Source organism: Drosophila busckii, chromosome 2R, assembly GCF_011750605.1.
Source record: "Drosophila busckii strain San Diego stock center, stock number 13000-0081.31 chromosome 2R, ASM1175060v1, whole genome shotgun sequence".
Lineage (NCBI taxonomy): Eukaryota > Metazoa > Arthropoda > Insecta > Diptera > Drosophilidae > Drosophila > Drosophila busckii.
The window spans coordinates 10916464-10929601 of NC_046605.1; the positions used below are offsets into that span (position 1 = coordinate 10916464).

The 13138-nt window shown below is 40.9% G+C and overlaps 1 protein-coding gene across 1 annotated transcript; it reads left to right on the plus strand.

Moving 5' to 3' along the window:
* The first annotated feature begins 1731 nt into the window (after positions 1-1731).
* LOC108597463 (activating transcription factor 7-interacting protein 1) lies at positions 1732-6019 on the plus strand. Its single transcript, XM_017984035.2, has 4 exons — positions 1732-1888; positions 1944-4788; positions 4847-5265; positions 5326-6019. Exons 1-4 carry the CDS (start codon positions 1777-1779, stop codon positions 5739-5741), a joined length of 3792 nt encoding a protein of 1263 aa, XP_017839524.1. The 5' UTR covers positions 1732-1776; the 3' UTR covers positions 5742-6019.
* The last annotated feature ends 7119 nt before the right edge of the window (positions 6020-13138 follow it).

Consider the following 13138-nt stretch of genomic DNA (forward strand, 5'->3'; position numbering starts at 1 on the left):
CCCTTTGCCCCCTCTGGAATTTTGTACAACAACTTTGTTGCTAGAGTCGTCTCCTTCGCGCCCACACATCTTGCGCTTTGCGGCTATCGCGTTCTCGCTCGCACAATACGCAGCACCACTTTATTTGTAAACTGCGTGCTATGTGTTACGACAACATTACTTTTACTTTATTATTTCGCTTTAGTTGTTATCAGAATTCATTCGTAGAGCAAAACGATTCTGAAGATCCAAACGTCTTCAACAAGGTTTCAACCCCCTGTACCCGCAAAACCTTTGTCGAATAAATCTGGCAACGCTGCCAATATATATGAACATGCATATGTACAAAAGTCATCCAAAATCCCGAACTACTGATTTGTAATCTGACATTATAAATTAGCTTTTAGTTTGGTTGAAATCTCTTCATTTGGCATCGAAGCAATAGACATGCATTTGTTTTACATTAAGTTGCTAGAGGTGATGACGTCACATCGCAATAACTTAAACTGCCTTTGCTTACACATATCGATGTTCAATTATTCTAAAATCCATATCCTTATCCAAATTGCCACGCCCAGCCGCCCATATAAAGTCTTCGGTTGGGTGCTCTCACGCTTACTCTCTCGCGCTCTCAGCAGCAGCGTTTCTCTATTCTCTTTTTCTGGGGTACCGTCGTCGCCTCTCTGTCAGCTGGTTTTTGCGCTCGCGTTCACTTCGGCAGTGTTTGTTTTGCCTTGAACTCGCAAGCAAATCATTTAATTTCTTCAAGTGTACTAAAATCATAAAATATACTTTTAAACTGCGTACAGCATACCAAACTGCACAACAAGCTTAAGCAAGTTGGCTTAGTACTAGTAAGTAGTTAAATTCATATTTTATTGTAATTATATAAATTTAGCGTACATGTTTCAACATAACCTCAAATATGTTAGTAAAAAAAAATCAAACCACGTAGTACTTTCCGAGAGTAAAATATATGTAGGTCCAGTCAATCGTAACTCTTATAATGCTTAACTTTTGTATTTCTCGCTTTATTATCTTCAATCATTCATCATACATTACGCTTTATGCACGCTTATTTCTCTTGCTTGTTTGCTTTGTGTTTTCGTTTCTGCTGCAATCATCTGGCACTGGTTGTTGTTGCGTTCGCGACATCGACAAACCGAACCGCCAGCCGATTGTATAGTCTGGTACGACAACCTCACCGGTTAGGTATACATAACGAAATTAAATTGGTGAAAAATTACTTGCATTTGGTAGATTTTTTTTTTTTTATAAATTAAACCTTTTTTCGTAGAGTTCAAAACTGCGATTTGGTAAGAGATTTTTGGAAATGGACTAAGGCTGGGAGTTCAATGACCTATACAAAACTAGATTATGCATTTTTAAATTATTTATTTTTATTATTTTTTGTTGTATATATATGCGCAAGCAAAAAATAATAAAAGCTCTATATGAGCTTTTGCTAAAAAAGCTCTTTTTAATTTTATAAAGTAAGGAAAGGGAATTCATTTAATTACTACAAATTTAAATACCGCCCTCTGGCACAATATTTGGTATCATTTTAATATATGTATGTACGTTGGGGTAGGGTTGGAGTTGTGAGTATGTTGCTTGGTGATAGCTGGGCGACATCAAGCGGCGTAGGGTCGCCATGGCGCTGACATAGAGCTGTCGCATTAACTAAAGAATATACATAAAATAATTAAATTTAAAATTTAATAAAAATGCGTATATATATTTATTTTTTAGTTCGATGTATTCCAAGTAAATAAACAAAAAAAAAAACCCGCAAAAATGATGGAAATATCGCAAAACGTGGATATGCAAGAGCTAGCAACGGAAACTGATTTAATGAGAAGCATAGCTGAGGAGATTGACCATGAGGTTAATAACCTAACACCTACAGGTATGTAGATTAACATAAATATAAACAAACATTTCATTAATAAATATAATTGCAGATATTACAAATGTTGGAAAGTCAACAGATAAAAAGGAAATACTTAATTGCTTGGACGCAGAGGATGCGGACTTGGAGAGCACATCTATTGATGATAGTATAACAAAAGAACTTGCAGAAAAGTCGGATACTCCCGTAGTTAGAGAACGTGATGTAGGCTCAGATCTAGATGCTCTGCTAGACAAAATTAATAATTGTGAGGAGCCTGCAGAGCGTGAGCCAAGTATCGATAGTAAGGATGGCAACAATACAGAACTCGATAATAAGGAAGAGGAAGCATTGGATACAGAAAATAAGGAACGAACAAATGTTGAAGCTACTGCTGAAGATTCTGAAAATACAGATAAGGCAGACGATGCAATTGCTATCGATACACCCAAAGATGATATGGATGTGGCAGCTGACAAGGTGATAGCTGAGGTTTCTGAAGAAAGCGAGGCTAATGCCAAAGAAAGTGAGGCTATTGCCGAAGAAAGTGAGGCTAATGCTGAATCAAGTGTCAATGAAGAGGCAATCAAGTTAAATATCTCGCATGATGATGAATTTTTAGATGCATTAGAAACTATCTCGAGTACGGATGAATTTGACACTGAAAAGCCCGAGGAGAAAGAAAATTTGAAAGAAAACGGGCTCGAAGAAATTACCTCTGATGAAAGCAGTGATATGTTTAATGGCAATAAAGCGAACAAGGATAAAACCGAATTGCCATTTATAAATCTTGACTCATCCGATGAATGTTTGCCAACAAAAGATTCAACAGAAGATGCCAATAACGATGCGGTGCAGGAGAATACTAAAGAAAAGGAAGCCAAAAATATATCGGAAATTGAAGTCGAAGATACGTCAATAAAAAAGAAATCGATTGAAGCTGAACAAGAAAAAACAGATAAAGATAAAATGGATAATTTGTTAAAGGACATAGAGGCAAATATAAGTGAATGCACCAACAAAGATGAGAAGACAATAAAAGACAAAGTTGTTGAGGAGGAGCTAACAAAGGTTAAAACAAATGGCAACTTGGATAAAGAAGTTGACGAAAGTTTAGACAAGTGTGAGAATGCTAAGGAGCCAAGTAAAATTGATACAAAGTCTGCCGATTCAGATGATGATGATGAAGTCATATTTTTTGAGCCCATTGAAAAAACTACAGAACCAAAAGAAACTCAAGCTGTCGCTAAAAAGGAGGAAGAAGCTGTGGAGGAAACGAAAACGAGTGAGAAAAAAATTGATGAAGTAGTGCTGCTGTCCGAGGATGAGGACGAGCTACCTGGGCCAAAAACAAGTGCGGAGAAGCCAAGTAAGAGCGCTGAAAAGCCAACAGAATCAGCAACAAAGGAGGCAACGTTAAATACGGACACAGATTTTATAACCAACAATTCGGACAATGCCTGTGATCAGTTTGAAAAGGTAAAGTCACAGCCAAAGCGAAAAAACAGCAACAACGAGGACGCAGATAGCAGTTCCAGCAACTTGTTGCAAGCCTCACAAAAAAGTCGAGAAGCAACTGCAGTTGAAGCTGTTGTTGCTGCAGCCGATGTCGTCGCAACTATTGATGACGAAGTGCAGCTTGTGCCCGATGAGGATGAGCCGAGCTGCGACCTACAGGCAGCCAAACGCATGCGTTTAAGCACCGAGGACAAAGCGGAAGCGAACAATAGTTCCACCTGCGACACAGCTAACACTAAAGATGAAGAGCCAGCGGCGCTGCCCAAGCGCAGTCACAGTGAGCTGACGACCCAAGAGGAGATACCTAGCAAAAAGCTGAAGACAGTGGACAACGATTCGAATAGCTCCAATGATGGCGCACTGCAAATAGATCTCGATGAACACGATAATACGCAGGATAAAGTAAAAAGTGAAGAAGCTGAAATGGAGCCTAAATTGGAGCTGAAGCCAACGCCACCGCAACTGGAAAGTAAATCGAAGCCGGTGGCGATGCACTTTGTCAAAAACTTTCGCAAGAGCTTCAGTAAAATGTCGCGTATGGATTTGGAGGAGCTGGTGCTGCAAAAGGTGGTCGAGGGTATGTTAGTTCAGAGCGAGTTTGCTGAACTACGGCGCCAGTTGGATAAGTATGAGATAACGTTATCCAATTATCGACGCAAGATTACTGAAGTTTCCAAGCAGTTTCTGGACTTGGAAACTGTGCACATACGTGTGCTCAAAGATTTGGCCACCAAGAATGCGCACTTTACAGCGCCGGTGCGCATAACACGCGCCGTTGGACTGCAGGTGGGCATGGCGCAAATGAAGCGGCCCAGCGATGAGGCGCGTGCTCAAGCTGCTGGCCAAATGCAGGCGCCAGCGACTAACACAGTACCAGCAGCAACAACAACAGCCGCATCGTCGTCAACGTCATCACCATCATCATCATCGACGACGTCGTCGTCACCGCAACGTGCGGGCAGCTCCCCTATGATGCGTACACCAACAGTGCGCGGCTGGCCCAACCGCCCACAGCCGCTGCCAACGCATGTACAACAACAACAACAGCAACAGTTGCAGGCGCGCAATGCGCAGAGCAACAACACGCCGCCTGTGCGTCGTGGCTGCATGCAAAAGATCACGCCGCAGCGTCCGGTGAACAACAACAACAGTCTGAACACGCAGAGTTCGCAAATGCAACGGGCTCAAGTCTCGCCAAATGCGGGAGCGCAACGTCCGGTCTATGCTAGCAAACACACGGGCAACTTCTTGCCCGCCACTGCAGCAGCAACTGCTGCAGCAGCGGCGGCAGCAGCAGCCGCTGCAGCACGCGCACGTGGCAAGGCCTTACCCAAAGACTACAAACACGCCCAAGGCACCTACATAAACATGAAGAACCAACAGCAACATCAGCAATCGCCGTAAGTTTTACTTGCATTTTGCTTTAGCAAGTTTATTACATTTGATTTTCCTTTGCAGCTTGCAGCGTACTGGTCGCAGTCCTGCCAAGCAGAGCCTTCCTTTAAATGCCAAGGAGCGTGCCATTGGCGGCGCCACCGTTCAAATGCCTATGAACAGAGCTACAGCCTCGGAAAGCAGCGCCTATGTATCGCCTAGCTTAGCGCCCGCGCGTCCAAAGGAGAAAGCCGTCATAGATCTAACCGACGAGGATGATGCAGCGGCGGCGGCGGCTGCTGCTGCAACAGCTGCGGCCACAGCGGAAGCGGCTGCACGTCTGCGTCAAAATTCCAACGTCACAATCAAGCGCAGCGGACAGCAAACGTCCACGCCACAAGCTGCAGTGCGTCCCGTTGCGGGCAGCGTTGTGCGTGTCTCGCCCATGAATATATCGCGCAACAATGCAGTATCCAGGCAAATAGTAGACAGCAATGGCACAGGTAAGCTAAGCAAAGAAACTAAAATAAAGCAGCGTTATAATAATTTATACTTACTAACAGCACAACGCTCCACGCCCTCGGCAGAGAATACGCCGCCCTCGCGTCTACGCTACTCGCATCCCGCACCTTTGCCGCTGGCGCCACAGCAGCGTTTCCATCCGGACTGGAAGCTGCCGCCATCGCGACCCGTCATACGCATCAGTCTGCATGATTCCGGCATTGTCATCTCATGGACACTGGAGGATACGGGCAAGCGCTTTGCCGAGTGTGTAACCTATCAAATCTATGCGTATCAGGAGACGCAAAGTGAGCCCAGCACCGACTCGTGGCGTCATGTGGGCGATGTCAGAGCCATGCTGCTGCCCATGGCAGTTACGCTAAATCAGTTCCAGGAGAATCAACGCTATTTCTTTGCTGTGCGTGGCGTGGACGCGCATAATCGTTACGGCGTGTTTAGTTTGCCCAGAACGTGGTAAATGTTAACATTTGTCTATTTAGTTGTTAGTTCTTGTTTGAGTTCTGTTTTGTTTTTAAGCATAAAGTTAAAGCATCACAGACGTTTATACATTTTTATGCGTTCCTTAAGTTAGTTAGTTTGCGTTTAAGTTAGTCTTAAGTCTAAACAGTGACGAGTCGTTTAAATTACTCAAGGCAGCGTGTGCAAGAAGCGCCAATACAAATTTTTAATTTATAATTTAATATGCATAGCCTAGCTTATAATTATAACAGTATGAATATGAGTACAGCTTAATGGAAAACAATAATTGTAATTAAAATGAAAAACAAATTATAAGTTGCAACTATATTTGTAAACGGTACATGATTAATTTTAAATTTTTTTTAAATCCATTGATGTTAGTGAAAAGAAAATAACGAAAGTTTGATATTACAGCTTATTGCACAAATTGATTTTCAAGCCCAGCAGGCGCAGCCTGTTCAATGCCACTTTGGCAGTGGTGGGGGGCGGGGCAATGAGGCTGGTAATGTAAAACTGCAAGCGATGAGCACATAAAATATAGATACGTCCATTTCAGTAAGTATGCAGGCTGGCGCTGCCTTTTTGGGGTCACTGCTGGCCCTAATGGCTGCCCAGTCAGCGTGGCCATGTGCCGCCCCACACTGCAAGCCCCGGAGGCGACAAGCCTAAGCTTTCATACACTTGACATTGATAAGCGTGGCAAGGTTCAGCGCGACAGTTTCGTTTTGCCTTTTTGCTTTTTTTGTTTCTCATTCATGCGCTGCAAGTGGCAGAGTTTGAGCTTTGTGATTGTCCCAAACTGCTGCGGCGCTCGGCATTATAACGAAATTGTATGTGATGTGTGTGTGTGTGTGTGTGTGTTAGCCAAGGCGCGCGCGTTTTGCAAGTTGGAGCAAATTGAGCCATAGGGACACGTGCCAGCGCATTTGAACAGCAGCCAAAAAACCTTGACATTAGCCAAGTCTGTGTGCAGTCTATGTGTGTGTGTGTGAAAAGCCTTTGCTATGAGCCTTTGCTTGTAATTGTAGTAGTTGCCTGCCTGACTGCCTGCATATCCGGCGTGCACGAGTGCAAATATTTGTCAGCTTGAAGTTTTGTGTCGTTGCCGCTCTAATTATTTAGCTATGTTCAAGGATATCGCACACAAAGACACTCACACATGCATGCACATTTAATTAAAATAACTGTAGCAATTGCAATGCTCATACACATATTGTGATAGCCGCAATTAAATTGCTGTTGCTGCATTGTTTCCGGAAAATGTCTTAACTGCTGCCCCCGCTGCTCCCCCCGTCAAAGCATAAGCATAACAAAAACACAGATGTTTCGTCAGCAGGCAGCAAACTACTCACAATTTGTTTGCGCACTGCGCATGCGCCTGCGTTGCTCACGCAGCTCGGCAACACTGCTCGTGTGCAATTTGGTAGTAGACTTTGGTAGTGTTCAATTTAATGAGCTTGGCTCTTGGTTTATTCGGTTGCCAAACGCGCCACATAGCGGTTGTGTGTCGCCTGTCAAACGTGCAACAAACGGTGGCAGCCAGTGAAAATGTGCGCGCTTTTGTTGCAAAATAATTATAGAAAGTAACAAAATTAAATTAATTCATAGATGTGTGCTTAAAGTGTAGTGTTGAAAAAATATATAAAAAATATATGTGTATGCTTAATTTAATTGGCTATTAAAAATAAAATATTAAAAATTTATTGCTACTTGCTGTCTACAATTAACAAAAATATAAATGTGCTTTCAAAACTATTAAATACAATATTAAATAGCATTAATTACGACAAATAAACTTTAATGATTATATCGATTACAACAAAAACAAGCTGAGTTGCCACGCTCGTTTTTTTGTGTAAGTGTTACGCCGAGCCCAACTAAATGCCCCCAAGTGTGTCACAAGCTCAAGAGGTGTGTTTTTATCGCTGTATGTGTGTGTGTGTGCGTGTGTTTGTTTATGTATGTTAATTAAATTATCGTTCTTCATGGCAGCCAAAAACAATGTTTTGAGTGCATACAAACAAACAAACACACAACGACACAAGCAACATTGCAGTAATTATAAAACAACAACAAACAATAACACATGAACCCATTTTAACGTTAACTTGCCAAGTCTTAACTAAGGCCACTTGACTCTTGTGTGTCTGTGTGTGTGTGCTAACTGGGCTGCGCCTATAACTAACACATGCAATAGCCATTTACACGTAGCAGGCACGTTACAATTATTAAGCGTCTTATTGTACGCTGTATGCCCGCATAAGTATGCTACATTTGCTGCGGCTCTAGAGGGCTCAATCAGCCAGTTACATGCGCACACATGCATGCGAATCTCTGTGTGTGTGTGTGTGTGTGTGTGCTTTACTTAGGTGCAATAAGCTGGCATTAACTACAAAAGTGTTGCAGGCAGGCTTAGCTCAGCTTGTGCAGTTATAAGGCTTATAACTCAAATCGATAACTTATGCTTTAAGCATCAGTTAAGCTGCGCAGCTTTAAGGCCTTAACTATGCAAACTTAATTGCATAATTTAAACTTAAGCAAGCAGCAGTTCTATTTGCTGAAATAAATAGTTTGAATTGCTTAGCTGCTGCCAAAGAGCTTTTAGTCTCTTGTGTACTTTAGCAGCAACTCAAACTACTAAGAGCTAAACTCATTTAAATGACATTTGTGCTTATGCTTTTTATATTATTTTTATTATAACTATGTATGTGCTTTTGCCAAAGGCTCACACAGCATGTATAAACTGCTGGCATCTTTGCCCACAGGACATGTTTGCTCTCAACGCGTCGAACTGTTGTAGACAAACAACTAATAGCACAAACACAAACACACACACTCACATGCATACACACATGCAAGCTTAAGCATGCGTCTTTTTATACAAAATGCTAAAGATAGCGCACAAGTTGATTTTGTGCTTATATTGAACAGATATAAACAGAGACATTGACTGTCTAAATTGTCCCCAGTACACATATGTATGCAAAAATACGCCAAGACATGCATAGCTGTGCCATAATATCAGCCACTTGCCAACTACTGAGCATTGACTATTGATTATCAGTTTTGCATACTAATAAGCCAGCGCTTCATAATGGGCGCTGATGGCTGACACGAGTCTGGCAAACAAAGCAGCGACACACTCACACACATTCAATTCAAACTGCCAATGATAACCCACATGTGTCTGTGTGTGTGTGTGTTTAGCGAGTTCTTAGTAGTGTCCAAGTTTGTTATTTGCCATGGCAGCTGCTCCAAATACCTAAAGAGGGATTAACTTGTTTAAAACTTTTCAATTCAAACTTATGGTCATTAAAAACAAATTTTTTTTATTACATTAGATTATATAAACGTGTGTAACATTTTTCGCTAGAATTAAATGTGCTTGTGTCAGTTGCAATTTTAAATTCTGGGAAATTTAGCTTTGCTGCCTTTCATGTCATAGCTTTCAGTTATCACTATACAGCAGTCAACTCTTTTATATTTGTAGCTCTGATGCAAATCACATGAAATTTACACAGCAAGTTTTTTTTTTATTTTCTATAGCATATAGAGATACAAATTTCTAACGAATTTGCACTGCAGGCTTGGCATTTAATTTTAGTCAAAACATTTTGCTTTCTAATAAAAGCTTACTTTAATATATATATTTTTTCGATTTGGCCGCAGGTTGCCTCAAAGGCTTTTGGACTCTTTGTTTGACAAAGAGACGCGTTGGCCGCACCCCCCAGTTTTTTATGTATTATATTTTTTTCTTTTGTTTACATTTCGAGTGCTGTCGTCGCCTTTGTTTTTTCGGTTGCTAAACACACGCACACCCACACACACACACACACACACACACACACACACACACACGTGTGTATAAAAGTTTGCTTTTTTGTGGGCTCTGTTTTTTTTTTTTATCGCTTAGTGTGTTAGTGCTGCTATGGCGGCATCTCTGCGCCGCCTTTTCCTGTATAAGAGTTTTTTTTCTTTTTTTTAGTTGCTGCCTGTACATTTCCGCCGCAGTCATAATAGCAAACAGCTGATAACACACGCCTCAACCCCAACAGCAGCAACTACGGGAAGCTATAAAAAAGTGTTGCTGCCTTGCTGTGGTTGCCACTCGGCTGTGCTAGGGTTGCGGCGGCTCATGGGGCGTCAGCGTGGGCGTAGGTGGAATTCATTGGAACATGCATTGTTATGACGCCGTTAACATTACACCAGTGAACGGCAGGCAGGGTTGGGTTGGGTTAAAGGGGGTGAGCTTAAGTTGCAGGCATCATCGATTAGCTGGCCTTTGGTTGGGGCGCCAAGCAATCAAAATCAATACCCCGCACAATAATCAATCTTGAACATGAGCATGATAAACGCTGTGGCAATGCAAACAGCTAAAACAACAAACAACTCAAATGAATGAACTTGATGTGCGCGCCCCAAAGCGCCAATGCAAGAGGAGTGGGGGGCGGGGCGTTTGGTTGTCAGAGCTGTCAGTTGCTGCAAAAGTTTGTTTGAGCAGCGAATTATTATTGCATTTACCATTTGAATGGCAATTTATGTTGTGTGTGTGTGTGTGTGTGTGTGTGCGTGCAGGTTTGAAGTGACAGCACACGGGGCGTATGATAAATGTAAGCCACACTGAATTTGTGTGTAGGAAATGAAATAAAGGAAACGCTTAAAGCAGACACAAGCAAAAAGAAACGTAACGCAACAAAAAAATGCGCAGATTTTTAAAAGAATTTTTTTGCGAAACATTATTTACGACATAGCTTAGCTTTTAGAATTTATGAAAAGATAATTACAAAAATTCTTTTTAAGCACTGAGCAATGAATATTTATGCTTTTGCTTGTGTACTTAAAGTGCTAAGCTTTGGCTTTACTACAGCACGTAACAGAATTTCCTGCAGGAAACTCACACATAGCGATGAAGTGAGCAAGGAAGTTAGAAACAGTGGGGGGAGTCTTATATATATCTTTTGCAATATTAATGATGTTGATGCTTATGTAAATGTAAATGCTCAGGCAAACAGCAAATCAAATAAAGCAGAAAAATCACACACACACACATACATACAGACACATGCATATGGCATTACCCAGAGACATCTGCTGGGCTTTCAACTATGAGTTAAATCAGTTTCCTTTTTTCTTTTTGCAGCATAAAACTTTGTACATCAATGCGACTGAAAGCTGAAATCAAAACGCTTTGGCAAACAAATAGCATAAGATACGGCCACAAATATCCATACCACAAGCATATATAAATATCAAGCATACGCTGGGTAGGCCAGCCAAGCAAAGGCGCATCAACAAATCCCCAAGCAACACTTAAGGCATAAATCTAAACTCAATCAAGCCACGCTATAGGTAGCACTAAGACAGAGATAGCGCACTGAGTGACAGAGACAAGCGATGTGGCAGCAGCAGCAGCCGCTTGCTTAAGTGGCTGGGCCTTCTGAAAGCATTGCCATAATCATCATTTGAGCATCATCAGCATTATCTTAGCACAGACGCTCAGAGGATTGTTGATTTAGTTTTTGTGGCCAGCATGCGAGGCTGTAGCATTGTAAACATGACAATAACAGCAGCAACAACAACTTCAACTTCAACGCAGCTAAAACCAAAACACTTCGTGTCAGTTGGAGCCTGATTCAAGGACACGCTGAATCGTATACAAAGCGCAGAACACACTTTCAGCACAAACATGGCAAGGTAAGTTTGCCTACGCATACATATATACAATACTATATATATATTTATAGCAGTCTTAAGCAAAATGCGTAAGACAGACAGACAAAGAAATGAAATAAAATGAAATTATATCAAACGCAAAACATGACTAACAAATGTTTCCAGTTCGCTGCTCAAAAAGAGAGCAAAGCCGCACAGCAATTTTTAGGCATTTCACAACAGCAACAGCCAGAAAATAAATACAAAACACACAAAAGCAAACTCACATTTATCATGCTGCAGATGTAACTTTTGCATATGTGTGTGTGGGTGTCTGTGAAATAGATAAATTCAAGCAAAGGCAAACAACAATTTTATTTTGTGGGCGGGCAAAAATTTAAAATACAAATTAGTTACATTTGTGAATTGATAGCGCTTTAAATCAGCGTTACTTAGATAAGAAATAAAGCGCGACTTGAGTGCGTGGCTTGAATTTGTAATAAATTCTGCTTAACTGATTACTATCAGAGCTTTTACTGTTACATTTATTTTTGCATCGTTTTGTGTTATCTCTTTATATGGCTGCTTGTTTTCTTAATCGTTACTTGCTTTTAATTTCTCTCCTTCAATTTACAAAAATAAATTGCTAACAATTGTTGAAATTTTCAGCACATCACAAGTTTTATCGCCATTATTAATTTTTAAATAAAATCTTTTATGCAATAAGCTCGTTTGCAGCTGTCCCAATCAAGCTTGTTATTTATTAATTAAATACAAAAATGCTTTTGGCACAGCCGACCTCATAGTCTAACCAACTTTGTGCTGCATATTGAAATTTCAGCACGCAAAACAAATTGGGTTCGAACTGCTGCTGCAAGCTGCAAGCAGCAACAACACAGAGCCAAACCACAACATCGACTTTGGCAATGTTCTGATTAATTTGGCAGCCAGAAGACGTTTGCCAGTTTTAGTTGAAACAGATTGTGACAGTGCCTGCAGTAGCTTTAGCGCTGACTCAGAGCACACACACACACACACACATAAGCTGCGTTTACTAATCCTGGTTGCTCCTGTGCTCCAAGAGCGACAGAGAGACGCGTAGAGATAAATTGCGACAGCTGGCAGTACATTGATTGTGTTGACTCTGGCAACCGCAGGCAGTTTGAATAATTTGTAAATTCGTTTGATTTGTGGTCAGCTGTGAATAATTGAAAGCAAGCACACACACACACATACACACACACAGCAGCAGAACAATAGCATACATTTGTGCATTAAGCCATGTCTAACAAAATATTTAATCATTGCATTTGGTGTCTAAAAACATTAGTGGTTAATTAATTGTTTTGTGCAGTGCTGAGATAACTCCTTTAGAAGGAAAAAAAAATATACAAATATTTATTTAATTAACTCTTATTATATAAATAATTTGTATGATTAAATTAGCTGCTTTAAACAGCTGCCTAAGACTGAATAGAATTTATATACACAAGCAAGTAATATGCTGAATTTGATTTAAAAAAGAGCTTAACTAATTTAGTTTTCTTATTTCACTATAGAATGCAATTTACTTTCAAATTGTTTCTAGATTGATGGTTCCTGTTAGCAAAGTCATAAAGCTCAAGCTATATCTTTATTTCTTTGGCCATACAGCGCGCTGTATTTTATTACCACGAAAACCATGGCCATGACGCAGGTAATGGCCAAAACTGTAATATACTTTGGGGCGCAACAGCATAGCTG

Coding starts and splice junctions, on each gene's coding strand:
- LOC108597463 (XM_017984035.2), top strand. CDS start 1,777: ATGATGGAAATATCGCAAAACGTGGATATGCAAGAGCTAGCAACGGAA. Junction 1,889..1,943: donor TAATAACCTAACACCTACAG/GTATGTAGATTA, acceptor ATATAATTGCAG/ATATTACAAATGTTGGAAAG. Junction 4,789..4,846: donor CAGCAACATCAGCAATCGCC/GTAAGTTTTACT, acceptor TTTCCTTTGCAG/CTTGCAGCGTACTGGTCGCA.